Source organism: Rousettus aegyptiacus, unplaced genomic scaffold (genome assembly GCF_014176215.1).
Source record: "Rousettus aegyptiacus isolate mRouAeg1 unplaced genomic scaffold, mRouAeg1.p scaffold_m13_p_1, whole genome shotgun sequence".
NCBI classification, from domain to species: domain Eukaryota; kingdom Metazoa; phylum Chordata; class Mammalia; order Chiroptera; family Pteropodidae; genus Rousettus; species Rousettus aegyptiacus.
In genome coordinates, this window is record NW_023416284.1 from 9,430,204 (window position 1) to 9,444,949 (window position 14,746).

Sequence of the window (14,746 nt, forward strand, 5' to 3'; positions counted from 1 at the left end):
TGGGGAGGAAAGAAAGCCTGGTTTTATTGCCTTTCAACTAAATTTACACTCCTTTTGACACCGAATCTGTGCTCCCAAAATGTGGGGTGGGGTAGGGATTATGGAGCCCACCACCCACGTGTAGAATAAAGAAGGAAATATAAACGAAAATACAGAACCCTCTCTGCTGCTCAGGTTGCAAAATGAGAAAACAGGAAGTTCTCTCCAAGAGAATAGAAACTAAAATTCTCACTTGAGATCAATGAGGTGGCCCAGTAAAGTCAATATGACATGGGGGCTCTCAAAGGCACACTTGCAGGAATGGAAGGGGTTAAAGCTTCAAGTAGAAACGAAACATATTTTAAATACTTAAATACTGATAAATATTTGCTTTAGGTGCTCCTAAGGGTTAAAAAAAATACCTTGTCTCATTTTTCTCAGTGAATTTTAAGACAAAATTGGCATCATGTCAAAACCGGAATTGTGATAAAATCTGATCTGACTGAAGCATCCATGGCGCTGTGGACGGTCACCTCAGCTGAGCCACCTGAAGCTCCACCACACGTGAGGCTTCACAAGGGCCTGAGACAACCAGCTCGACTGTGCTGAGTCGCTTTCCCAAGGTCTACACCCACTGTGCGCAGAAGCCACCAAGACTCAAACCAGCTGGTGCAGGCGAGGCAGATGTTCCTCACAAAGCTGTGAACGGACAGTCTGGTTCCGAGCGGTGTGGGCAATGCTGGGGTGCTGCGGAGCCCCGAGGAGCCAGTTACGTTCTAAAGGAATCAGCTCTGTTCCCTGCCTACTTTGGGAAAGTGGAAGAAATCAACCAGTTAACAGCTGACTTAGGAAGGCCACAGGACAGAGGGAAAGATTGCAGGCTGAGATTCTGCACTTTCAGCCTTCCAAATAGTTCATATTTAAATGGGAACTGAGTCTGGAAGCACTGTCCACGCACAAATGCAATGTCATAAACAAGGTTCAGAAACAGCAATAATGCCAAAATTGCTAATCTCCTGGGCTAGCTTTCTCTGGTGAATACGGGCCCCACGTGATCTAACAGTCTTTGCCAAAGGGCTGGCAGCAGCCCCAGAGCAGACAGTCTGGAAAGCTAAGCGCTGAGCTCTGAGCAGCTGGACACCATAGTAGGTAGGCACATGGCAATTCCCTCGTCTGAGGGGACGCATAGAGCTGTTTCTGGAACACACACCCCTCCCGTGAGTTGGCCCCTTCCTGGGCTTGGCACCAGGGGGAGCTTTCCCACTAAGACCACACTGTAAAAGCTAATGGCTTCGGGAAAGGACTCGGCATGATGTAACAGGAGAAAACATACTTATCAGACAGACTGCTGAGTGCTGGCCGAAAGCCAGGACCCAGGGCCAGCTGCAGCAGGATTGTGCTTGGGAAATGTTAACAAGAAAAAAAGGGAGTGTGGGATGGGAAATGCAATGTTTTGAAATTTAAATCCTAAAGGCGAAATAAAAATCCGCTTTCCATTGATGAGAAATCACCAAAAATCCACATTTAAGTGGTTCAATGAGTCCAGCCCATGGTTTTAGGTCCTAGTAACTTGTAACTTCCTGTATCAACCAAAAAACGCTCTAGTTGGTTGTACCTTATCTCAGAAATGACATGAAAGTAAAAACTCAAGGCTTGTTCGGGTGACACACGAATAAGACAATCACAAAGAAGCTGCTCCCAAGGGCAGCCACGTATCGAAGAGGCCAAGCATATGATACTTAACCCAATCGCCAGTTAACAGCCAGGCAGAAAAATGTGTGTCATAACAAGGGCAAACATAATTTCTAGAAGGAACTATTGCTGGGATTCTCTCTCAGGAACATATTCCACATTTTACAAATATGGATGGGTGTGCCTAATGTGCCTTAGAAGTGAAAAGAAGCCCAGAAGAGGGTGGGGGGAGTCATCTTTCGATGCTTCAGGGGTTTCTCATGATACTGGCATCTTGGATTCTCTACCGGCCCCTTAGTGAAACCAGAGAAAGTATTCCAGAAATATTTCTAAGAGATTTCTCTGGGCACCTGAGCTTTATAAATGAAACAAAAAATAAGGAAGGTTCAGGGCTTTAAAAAACCTGCATAAGGCCCCCTTCCCTCCCCCAAAAAAAGAAAGAAAGAAAAAGAAAAGAAAGGCAGCCTCTGAAGATCAAGTTTTAAGGGAAGAAAAAGGACAACAAATGTGGTTTTTGGCAACTTGCAAACAAGCACAACTGTCAGAAAATTCCACAATCAGATATCGAAATGTTTTCTGAGACAAGGAAGGAGCATTCAAAAGACCAACGGACATTAGGTGGACCGGTGTCACGACATACACATTATTTCACGAAGATCCTGGCACATAAACGTGGAACAAAATCCCTTGTTGGGTAACTGTCCTGTCGCAAAGGGCAGAATGGGACTGGGCACAGGGCACTAGAGCAAAGAGAAGTTTTCACAGGTCCTCTGTGGTTTCATGAGAAGGGGAAGCACAGTTCCCATAGATTACTTTTACCCTGCCAGCACCTGAAGCACGCGAATCCAAAACCTCCGCTTGTGCACCTAACACGAGCCCTTTCTTTTTCTACGTCTGAGAAGGCCGTGTAAAGACTTACAGGGGGCTCCTCAGTTTCTGCAGGGAAGTTCGGATATTAGTCTGTTCCCTAAATTCTTGGTCTAGTTACCAGCAAAGTAGAAAAAGGCAGACACCCTCTGCTAAAACACAGCAACAATTTTTATCTGAACCAGGACAGAGATCTCTCCCTCTTTGTAAACAGAGTTGGCTAATATAATATATATTTATATATAATTTTTTCTTAATGGACATTTGATCTGCAGTGAGTGAGGTTGGGAATTGGGGTTTTGGTTTACGGGAGTAATTTTGTCCTTTGTTTTCCCAATTCTCAGTCCAAATGCTTGCACGCTGGGAAATTCCAAATTAAAAGCCACAGAAAGGGAAAGGGGTTTAGAACACATTATCTCTTTGCTCGCACAAAGTACAAGGCATTTGTTTTTGGATAGTACTTCACATTCTGTTTCTTGTCCATGAGTCCTCCAAACACGATGAGTTCGCCCCTGCCTTGCACCACCGTGTGCAGGCTGGTTTCGGGAGGTCCGACCACAGAACTGCTGTTAAATACTTTCCATTTGACCCGCCCCTTCTCCTTGGTGTCTTTAATGTCCAGCACGTACATCTGCATGGGCTTACAGTTCATACTCTGGTACAGGGGTTTGCCAACGTTAAGAGACTGTGGAGGGTGGTGGCCCAGGCGGCGGGCAATGGGAGGTAAGGAATGTCCGTCTCCTTGGGCAGGCCCTGGCCGCGGAACATGCACAGTTTCTCCACTGCTCAGGTTCTGGCTCCCTGGGGAGCCTGGAGAAGACCCCAGAGGAGGACTCAGTGCTGCAGAGGCCGAGGGGCCTTTGGATGACATCGCTTTGATGGCTTCTAGGCTCCGACGCAGGGCACCTGGGGAGACGGCTCCTGCAAGGGCACTGGCCACGTGCGGTGGGGTATGCACCCCATTTGTCTGTTCGGGGAGGTGCCTCGTACCTCCCCCAGCTGTCCTGTTGTCTATGCCATCCACGTGATTGGTATTGGAAGCGGGTTTCAGATCCCAATTCAGATCTATTGATCCTAATCTCAGATCTTTCTGATCTGGTAGTGACCCTCGTCGAGGGGCCAAAGAAAGTCCCATTTTGAGGTCATATCCTTCAGTGGTAGATGGAGTGCTGGGAGATATGGCCTGTACTGGGCTGTCCAAGGAAGAGCCACCTACAGCTGCTGTTCCTGGAGATAAACTCCCGCCATTGAGGATGGGAGAGCCATCTCCTCTGGCTGGGGAAAGGCTCCCTTCCCGGGAATTGGAGGGGGTCTGCCTCTGAGCTCTGGGTCTCAGTGTTCCCCAGCGGCCGTTAACACACGGAGCTTCATCCATACTCCTTACTGGAGACTGAGAGCGGTACTCTCGGGTTTCGGGAACCAGGGCTGGAGGAGTGGCACTGATAGGTGATGGGCGAGAGTTCAAACTGGGGCTGAGTGGGGCTCTCCCGCTGGGAGCCTGGCTGAAGACCACCACACACTGCCCCACCTGGAAGACAAAAGACCTGTGCTCAATTCTGATCATTCGTTCAACTATCAAACATTTTACTGTGAGCATCTGGGATGTGCCAGGCATTGTGTAGGTACAGAGATGAAAATAATGTCTGCTTTTTAGGCTAGAATGGGAGAGAGACACAGGAGCAATCTGTTGCTATAGTGCTATCATTAGACGTGTGCTATCATTAGAATTATGTCCACAGAAGAGCAATAGAGAAGAGGAAGGAATCTTGGGAGATCCTGGGGAAAACTTTATAGACAAAGACATGCTTAAAGCTAGGACTTAAAGGATGAGTGGGGCCCACTAAGTTTTCTCTTCTAGTGATTCACGTATGTGAGAAATGCCCAAGAACTATGGTTAATGTCCACCTATTTTGTGACATCAAGGTGTTTTCAATTTCCATACAAATTTGCATGAGTTAATTTGGTTTTATGGTTTAGGAGCTCTCCTCCTGCTGGCCTGTCAGTTCCCTGCTTACCCGGCAAGCCGGATGGCACCACAGTTCTGGGGCCCCATGATCTTCATTTTCTACCTTGAGTGGCTGCCAGACCCAGGGACCCGCATGCATGTGCAACAACCAAGCATCCTTGAACAGCTGTAAGAGAAGGACCAACAACGGGACTCAGGTGTGGTTCATGTTACAAAGGACACAAACAGCTGGAATCTCAAAACTGCACTGCCTGGTCTAGAGAGTATATGGGCTCTTCAGAAAGAATAGCAGCCTTTGGTCATTCATTCATTCATTCATTCATTCACATATTACCACTGGTGGGCACATGGAATTCTGTTTGTGACCCATGAATTAATTTTAAGTGATTTTGAATTTTTGCCAGTGGTTTTAATGCATGTGTGTGTATGTGGGAGGGTAGAGCGGGAAAGATAATACATATCCATAACTTCCAAATATGCATTCTTAAAATAAATCCATATAAACTCCAGCAGCTATCAACCTGCTTTTCTGTTTCACTCCTCCTTAAGAAAATGATAGCAGCAAATCTCAGAGCCTAAAAAGGAAGTGGGAGTGGGAAAAAATATAAATATTCAAGAGATGAACGTCTCTGATTAAAAGCACCCTACATCTCCCAAAAAAGAGTGGCTAGAAGGCCAAAAAATACTAAGGCTATATATCCAAATGGAAAAGGTACTCTCTGAAGAAAATGCCACAGAAATGGTCCCCTACGGTCTTGCAAGACAGGGGAAGCAAGTTGTGAACGCTTAGCAGCCCGTGCATGGAATGCCGCCCCGGCAATACTCACAGCATTGGGACCACCACAGCCTCCCAGGATTAAGATGGTTGCATCATCTATGACAATCTGGGAAGAGGAAGAGATTTAAAATAAACCTATAAAGACACAGGCATCTGACCTTCTATGCTTCAGTCATAAATGAAAATAGCCTACCCAGATCCCAAATGAGAGTATTCTAGTTACCATAAACTCTCCATTCTCCCAAGTCAATTCTGATCCCTGTAAATAAATTACTGATGATTCACTTGAATGGATGTATTCTTTGTTGATGAAATATTAATATGAGAGTGCCAACCATATAAAATACAGGGTTCTCTTAAGAAATTAAACAGCAAAGTAAATGCTTTGGGGAGAGGCATAATATATAGACACTAAAAATAAATATAACCCATTAGAAGTTGAAAAGTAAATACCAGCAAAAATAGTAAGTTCTCTTTTGGCTTAGGCATGTTGGCATCTTACCTGACTTCCTCCTCCCTCTCCCATCCTAACTGAAAGATGCTACAGTGTTTGCTGAATAGTTATTTTAATTCCTGAGCACCTGAGATTGGCCACCTCGAGGATGAGGACTGGGGCCAGAGATGTTTGGCTTGGACCATGCCCACTGCTCGAGGTCAAGGACCCAGACATCATTGCTCCTGTGAAATAAAGGCATAAGAATGAAGGAGTTGGGAGCTACCAGGGACCACAAGAGCTGATATAAATGAAGTTTACATTTATAAAGATGCCCCACGAAGTGCTACACTCACAGCACTTGAACTATATATTTTTTTTGCTTCTTTCCTTGGAATCCATCTCGAGACTTTCAAACCTTTGCTCTTTCCACTAACTTATAGGCCTCGCTTGTTTGAGTCATGTCTGTAGTCAGACACTAATACTTAGAACAAGAGTTAACTGGGGATAATGGGTCAAGATATAGTTTACTGGTCAAGATATAGGCTTTCAAAAGCAAAAGCCGCAAGGAGAAAAAAATTTTTCAAAAGGCAGTTCTATCATTGTCCAGGAGATAATGATTTGATTCTGGCTACAAAAGTAATCTGACAATGGCTAATGAGAGCTGGAGTTTTATTAAGGACAAACTGGCACCTCCAACCCTCAAGGGATCAGTATGGCGAGGACAGACTCCTAGGTGGCAGTCTCTTATTTTATGATCCTCTGTAAGGTCATTTATTCACACATAGGAACACAGGAATAAGAGCTCCTAAGAGCTCACACGGTCCCTTCTACAGCTGTTTTAAAACAGGAAGACAGAGAATACCCTGAGGGAGGACAGGGTTGGGTCTGGAATGGTGTTACTGCTGACAGCTCATCAACTCCCATTTCAGAGCAAAGAAAGTGATCCCTGCTGTTGCTACTGCCGAATGAGATAAACAGTGATTCTCACGGACTGCTCTGGCTCTTGACTCTGGCCTGAGCTGGCCTGTGTGGCCAGAGGTGGAGAGGACAGTAGATATGGAGAACAGCCTCACAGAAATGTGTCGGACCTCACAGTTTTCTTGCTCCTCCTACCTCCTCCCCCAACCGGTCCTATTTGGAGAGTGAGCCATTTCCACCTCGTCTGTCAATTTACCTCCCTACTTCTCCAAAGGGCACAAGCTGGGTCAAAAAGGAAAGCAAGTAAAAGCACTCTGTTTCTTGGAAGGTGGTCTTTTGTAGGCACAAAAGAAGTAGAAACAGACAAGGTAGAGGCTCCATCAGAATTTGATCCCACTGAACCACACACCAAACAAAAAGAGACTATGTAGCCCTCATTCTATGGAGCAAGTTTATCAACTTATTGGTCTGTGACTAGGGGACCAAAATATGGAATGACAGGGTGAGATAACTACTTGGATTAATCAGAACCATGTTCAGGAATACTGACCCTGACTAGTTCACTTTTCTGACTGGTTATTCCCAGGTGTATTTACCTTCGGGTCGGCAGCAAACCAAATATACTTACATTTGCCGGGATCCTAAGGAGCCACCAAAGACAATCATTTTATCATCTATCACACAGGAGGAATGGCCAGCCATGGGAGGTGGCCCATGGGTTGTCACAATGCAGTTCCACCTAATATAAAAAAACAGGAGGAAGCTAAGAAGTCAGCATTATCTGCTTCTGGTTTTACGTGTTTAAGGTGGACAACAATAAATGGCATCCATTTATTTTAAATGACAATCCTATCACCTTCAGTAGAGACACTGGTAGGATAATAAATGGAGGAAGGCATAAGGTATTTACGCCTTTCCTTTAAAACTCCGAAAGCTGTGTTCACTTTCAAGTCCTCCATGTGTATGTATGGCTTGGAGGTAGAGTGGAGAGACGAGGAGACAATGACAAGAGACTCCATCATGGATCCTTTGCTGCTTCAGCCTAATCTGCTGCAGGAGCACCACTGGCTGCTCGTTTCTACAGTCTCGATCAGTAGCAGCTGCCAGGAGCCTTGTACTAAGCAGTCCATTACAAGGAACAGGGGTTGTGGTCATTTTTCATGTTTGAAAAAACAATCAGAAGTCAGTCTTGGGGACATACATAGCAGGGAGTAAGACATCATCTGGATCCAGAGCACCCCTGGGAAATCAGCAGCCGAAGCTGAAGAGCTCCCTGTTCTTCAACTGGTTCATTTTTCTTGGAAGAGGAATAAATCTCTCCCACTTTTTCTCTTTGGAATAAGGGTTCTTAACTTCAGGTTTTAAAGGGGTCCTGAAAACCCTCTGACACTGTAGGTAAAATCTGTGCATATGTAAATTTTTCTCTGGGAAAATGATCTATAGCTTTCATTAAATTCTCAAGGAGATTTCTGGATACAAAAAGAAGATAAGAAATCCATTCACTTACTATCTTTTATTCCAGATTGAAAATATCCTATATCTGTGGCTTACCAGTTTTTAGAGGGTGAGTAAGTGTGTATTTCATCAAAGAATCTCTCTGGTTGGTGTAGGGGATAAGGGCTTGGCCTCGTCCAGCCACCAAACAGCACCAGCAGGTCCTTGTACACGACCAGAGTCGCTCCAGCTTTAGGGGAAGGATAGGATCCTGGGAAAAGGCCAATAACAGCGTGGTTAGGTTCAGGGTCTCATGACAAGCCACAGGGAGGTGGTCTGGAAGAGTGACAAAATGGGAACCAATACTACAAATCATAAGGGAAGCAGGAAGACAAAACTGGGTTTGCAGGTCTGAGAGAAAACCATCACCAATTTATACATCTTTTATAGTTAAAACAGAGAAACTTGAGTTAAATTTGGCTTATGCTGGAAAACTTCGGGGATAACAGATGTCCCACAGGAGCATGGTTTTTCAAAGCTTTTGGTCTTGGAAACAATTGCTATTTCTCTCTATCTCTTATTATACATGCAACCTTTAGTTTGCTCAAGACCAAAGTACTTTGTCTCAATATCCAGGTGTCAGTAAATACCAGAACATTGAAAAGAATTTGCTGCTGTTGTTAAAGCTGCAGGATCCACTTTTTCACAGGAAATCTTGAGCAGAAGGAACCCCAATAGCATATTAACCTGATAGCAGTTGAGGTGCTCCAGCTGCTTGGGGAAGCAGCTCGGCTTCCCCTTTCAGCTTCGAGGGCTTATGGGAGTATGGTTTGGAAAGCCCTGCTCCGATTGCTTTAATGGTGTCAATTACAAGGTCTTGAGGTTGAAAAGGTGGAGTAGAGAGAGGACTGTTCTCCTTGAGATCCAACCTAAGAGTAACTTCACATGACTTACTGAGAAGGTATCAGTCTTCAGAATGTGGAGTGAGCAACTAAAAACATTCTATGGCATCAGCTATTTTGAATATTTTCCTAATAAAACAGACATCAACCCAACAGGATCTCACCACAGAAATGAGTCTTCTCTAGGAATAGTTCCTGTGTCAATAGCAGTGTTGTGACATTGGCTGGGGTGTTCCATGAATAAGTTTTTGCTATTCTCGTATCTCATAGGAACTATGACTAAGGGAGCTACTCATGATCTGTTGTCCTTTCACAGAGTCTCATGATTTCTGGCCCCAAACTTTGCTTTCCTAGAAGGAAGCCCCCTGGCCTACCTAGAACCTAACTAATGTAATGGTCTAGTTAAAATTTTAGTGTTAGCCAAAGATGATTTAATTTGTGAAATATCAAGCAAAGCTTCAAGTTCTTGCTACCTTGGAACTCATAAGTATTGTGAAAAAGTTGGAAAAAGCAAATGAAATATGTAACAGACTTCAGCAGAGCAGTTAATTAAAAACCTTTCAGACTGAAATTTGGATTTCAGATACTAGAAATCCTGGCTTTTGAAATCAAGTGTATAAAGTAAAGCAGCAGACCAAGGGTCCCCAAAATAGCAAAACCATGGAAACAAAAATAGAATTTTCAATGTAAATTGGGCTATTTGTATCAAAAAAATTAAGTGCATATGCTTTGAATCAGCAATTTCCTTTCCAGGGATTAATCTAATGAGATACCTGGGCAAATCAAAGAAGAAATAGCTACAAGGATGCTCATTTGCAATGTCTGAACAGGGAATATCCATATAAAACAACACTATGTGGCAATTAAAAATAATATGGCTCTTTATTTGTCTTATAAACAGTGACAAACATGGAATAATCATAACAGTTCATGGGCACTATGCTCCTGGCACTGTTCTAAGGGCTGTACACATAATTCACTTAATCCTTACAAAAAACCTAAGAAGTAGGCTCCATTGTAATTCTCACTGATTGGATAAATAAACTGAGGCACAGAGTGGTTAATTCTCCCAAGGTCACACATCCAACTAGTGTCAGAGAAGGAATGTGATTCCATGCAAATTGAGCTCACTTAAAATAACCTACTTTCCTGTACATGTTCATTACATATAAAAGAGTCTAAAAAGTCAATAAATATTTGATTTCTGAATGGCAGTATTAGAGACGATTTTCATTTTCTTCTTTATAAAAGGCTTTGTATTGGCTGAACTTTGCAAAAAGTGATACTTGATCATTGTGATAGGAGAAAAAACAAAGCTATTTTGGTTGTTAAAAATGAGCAATGTGAATTCAATGCAATTCTTTTCCAGCATCTCGCCCAAACTCACTCCATTTGATGAAGGCCTCTGTGAGAAGCTACACAAAGTAGATTCTCAATCTCTTTTTCAAAATTTCAAAATCCTCAGTGCTGAAAACTCATTTTTTTCAAAGCTTATTTGGACACAAAATTTGACCTGAAATGTCAAGTGTAAGTATTCTTATGTGTTGCTGTAGAAATATTAGCAAAGATGATTACAGGGTGCTGGTTCAGACTCCACCAGAGGTACTATAAAGGCATTTGCATTATATTCCCATTCTAAACTCTGAAAAATACTGAATTCCAAAACACAATTAGCTACAAGGGCTTCACATAAGGACCTATGGTTAAGACCATAGGCTCTGAAGCCAGCCTGCCCGGGGTGAGATCCCAGCCCTAAAACTCAGGCCAATTACCAGACCTCTCCCTGCCTCAGTTTCCATACCTATAAAATGAAATAACAACAGCATCTGCCTCATAGAGTGGTTGTGAAGGTTAAATGAGTTAAACCACGCAATGCACTCAGAACGGTGCCTGGCATTATTATTATTGTTAACGTAAATTAATTAATATGAAGTTAATACGAAATTAATATGGTCAATTAGCCACAGACATCTGACAGTACTGCTACCTACATGGCACAGGTTATGAGAACAGAAGTGAACTGGTGAACATATTTAACTACTAGTATATGGTCAGAGTATTCCTGGCAGAAATAACTATTCGGCTCAAGAAAGCACAACAGAAATAAAATTGTAACTGACAGTAGATGGTATAAAAGAGAAGTCACCCCAAGTCCCAAGAAGGTAAATCAAATACATCAAATGTGATTTGGAAACAAAAAACAACAGTTAACATAAGACCAGTTTGGGTTTGCTCTTTCATGTGTACTATGTTTCCTGTAACATATTTTAAAACAAATTATCAATACTTTATAAAGCAATGTTCATCAGTTCTGGGTTCAAAGAGATTATAAATATAGTATAAGAATACATACCTCTTAAGGGGAAAAACTATTCACAGAATTAAAAAGAGTGTTGGTAAAACATGACACATATAACTCAAACCTGAGGCAAGGGTACACTTTAGATCTGCACTGTTCGACACAGTCACCATTAGCCACATGCTGCTTATGGCTACCAAACTGGAAAGGTCTGAGTGTTTCAAAGCTGAAAAAGTTCTTTCTTACATCTTAATTAGGTAAGCCACAGACCTAGAGTGATAGAGAGATAAGTGAACTGAACAGGACCTCTTAGGACCTCTTTTTCTCCACAAGGCTCTGGGGTCACACTCTGCCCCCACTACAGGACCCTTTAACTTGTTCTCTGGACCCTCCAAGAAAAGGTAAATTGGGGACATAAAATAATCTTTAAGGATTATTTTAGGTAAGGGCCTTTACTAAATGACTTCTCTAATATCTTGGTATTTTAGAAAGCCAAAATCTCTCCCTTTACTTATCCCAAGGAGTGGCAGGATTCCCTCATCCAGCATTTCCAAGGTCTGTTTTATGTCACGAATGGAAGATTTAATTTCAGCATCTTAAATAGCTCCACAACTAAGTAGATTACCATATAAGAACGAATGAAGTGGGAAGGAAGGAGGACACAGAATTCAACCTACAACCTCTATACAGTTAGTTCAGCAACAAGAGGGCAAAGATGTGGGTGTATCAAATTATATTACTTATTGCAAATCAGATACTTTTAAATTCTTATTACTTTAGATCAATACTGTGATTTAAATCATTTCCAAAAATCTCCATGTTTTATATTCTGAAGTTGTTTAAAGCAGAGGGTCTTTAACTCTCTTAATTATCTTAATGCAAGGTCCATAACTCAAATGAATTAAATTTATGGTAAGGTCAGAGACTCCGGAGGTCGATGAACTTCGGCAGTTTCTAAATCTTAAACAGTCTCTTTACCCAAGTGTAGTTCTGCAAAGCAAACAATAAATCTTTACTGGAATTTTGAGAAAAACAAGAAAACTTGTATTCAAATTCCATACCTTTATTGTTTTAAAGTTCTAAGGAAAGCAAGCTATTTAAATGCCTTTTACTTATAAATTCCCAGTACTTAGAAACTTTCTTTAAACATAAATAAATAGATAGATAGATAGATAGATAGATAGATAGATAAATAAATAAATAAATGACATTGCCATACATTACTAGACAAGGGAAACAACTAACTTAGAGAACATCCTCAGATAAAATATCAGGTCCTAAAGTTTGAAGAATTGCATCTATTTGCACATAGTTCTTTCCATATGATGGCTAGAATATCACAGCTGTTTAACAATTTTGTATTAAAACGCACCCACATACTACATTAGGGACTGACTGCTTCATTGGAAATCTTGTACAAAATAGGGTATTCTGACAGCAGTGACTCACCACAGGACAAAATGTGCCCACATCAAACTTGGACAGACAAGTTACTCGAGCCTGTTCCCCTGGAATCAATGGCTCTCAATGGCTCTCACTCCCCAAACACACCAAATCCTAATCACACAGCAGATAGGATCAATGGAGCAAATTTCAAAACAAGGCACAAGCCAAAAAAGGCAGCTGTGGGAAACTCGATATCAGATAGACACCCTATACACAGAACTAACATTCCCTAAAATTGCTAATTGGTTCAGATGTTTCCCAAGGCTCCTATGAATCAGAAGAAAATTTCACATGTGAAAGGCAGTGGTAGAATTACGAGGCATTCTTGTTTACTTCTGCAACGATGGCAAAACAGCAAAGCAATTCCAAATTCTGGTTTGGTTTTGATGTCACCTTCCCACAATTGCAGTTTCTACTCACATGGAACCTAGGACTGGAAGAGCAGCTCAACTGTTTGATACAAGATAAAGCAAGCACCTGCTTTAATTGAGGATGCCTGTATTTTATGCATGACGAAAAAATTATTTTTACATCTCCATACTAAGATCATTATTTATTAATATTATCAATTATTATAAAGGTGTTATAGGTACCATTTCCCTATAGCTATAGTTCTTAAACTTTAGCTGCCATCAGGAGTAGCTGGTGGTCTTCTTACAACACAAACTGCTGGCCCCCACTTCTGAGCTTCCTACTTAGTAGGATGGGTGGGGTCTAAGAAACTGCATTTCTAACGTGCTCTCAGGTGATCTGGGGTACTAGATGTTAAGAATCATGTTGTAGAGAGTTAACTAACCCTTGAATTAAATGAACCTCCTGACAATACTCTAACACGACAGGTATCAGAAGGGTATGCAGTCACCCTTTTGCCTTATATCCAAGTTCAGATGATTTTTCTTAACCCTGAATCTATCCAGACTTTTTCTGTGCATGCATGCTGTATATGATTACATGGAAACCTTCATTCTGATAGTAGAGAAAGGACGAAGGCCCAAAGTTGGTTTTCCTGGACAAATGCTTTGATTAAAGGGATGCTGAACGGAAGTACTTTAACATTTTCAACATACAAACATTTCCCTGGTTGTCCTCATCTACATCTCACTGAACCTACACTCTGCAAAATAAAATTTAAAAATTGTTCCATCTACTGGCTTTCAGATAAATCACTTTTAAGACTTATTTATAGCAACATAAGTGACTTGCTAATATTCTCCATGACTCTGAAAATAGAAAGATCTAAAACTAGAAATTAGAAACTTATAACAGTAAACTTTAAAAACAAGAAAATTAGGAGCATGAAAAATTTAACCGTAAGGACTCACTAGGATGCCAATGAATCCAGAAGAAAAACTGGACAAAAACATCTCTACTTCGCTCACAGAATCCCAGAACGTTCTGGTGTGTGATCTGCTTTTTAAAGGGGGAATGGTCTAAATTGCTTAACAGGCAGTCAAAAACTTTCCCCTGAGATGGTAAAAAAGGATAAAGGGATTAAGAAGTGGACAGATACGAATGGACAGATGCAAAATAGTCATGGAGATATAAAGTGTAGCATAAGGAAAACAGTCAACAATGTCATAAAATATATGAAGGGAGAAGGGGCTTACTAGATTTAGGGGGGTGACTGCTTCATGAGTTACACAGGTCTCTAATCACTTTGATGTACAACTAAAAGTAACATATTGGATGCCAACTATAACTGCAAAAAAAAAAAACTCACTGAATTCTACAATGTAAATATGAACAATTAAGTGTCCATTATACTTCAATAAAGTTGGGGGAAGGAGGGGAGACTTTTCCCTTAATGCTTTCAAATTATTGTACAGTAATGACGCCAAAGGGGACATTAAAGAATGAATAATGGTACTGATGCTTCCGATCATACTCTCCATTTCATATTAACAACTCTCTACACGCACTCACTTTCTCAGGGTCCAGAAAAGGCATTCACTTTATATGTAGTACATGAGTCCTTACCACACAAAACTGGCCTTGAGGGCAAAATAAGACCAGACAGGCCTGATTAACC

General features: G+C 41.7%; 1 protein-coding gene across 2 annotated transcripts in view; it reads right to left on the minus strand.

Moving 5' to 3' along the window:
• The window catches only part of FBXO42 (F-box protein 42), a 75,117-nt gene continuing 60,371 nt past the window's right edge, over window positions 1–14,746 (minus strand). For both annotated transcript variants that reach the window (XM_016128284.2, XM_016128286.2), the window contains exons 5-10: window positions 8,188–8,341; window positions 7,265–7,375; window positions 5,864–5,960; window positions 5,332–5,388; window positions 4,554–4,670; window positions 1–4,066 (exon numbers count right to left, since the gene is read on the minus strand). In XM_016128284.2, coding sequence (XP_015983770.2) covers window positions 2,951–4,066; window positions 4,554–4,670; window positions 5,332–5,388; window positions 5,864–5,960; window positions 7,265–7,375; window positions 8,188–8,341 — 1,652 coding nt within the window. In that variant the 3' untranslated portion in view covers window positions 1–2,950. The remainder of the gene's footprint in view (window positions 4,067–4,553; window positions 4,671–5,331; window positions 5,389–5,863; window positions 5,961–7,264; window positions 7,376–8,187; window positions 8,342–14,746) is intronic.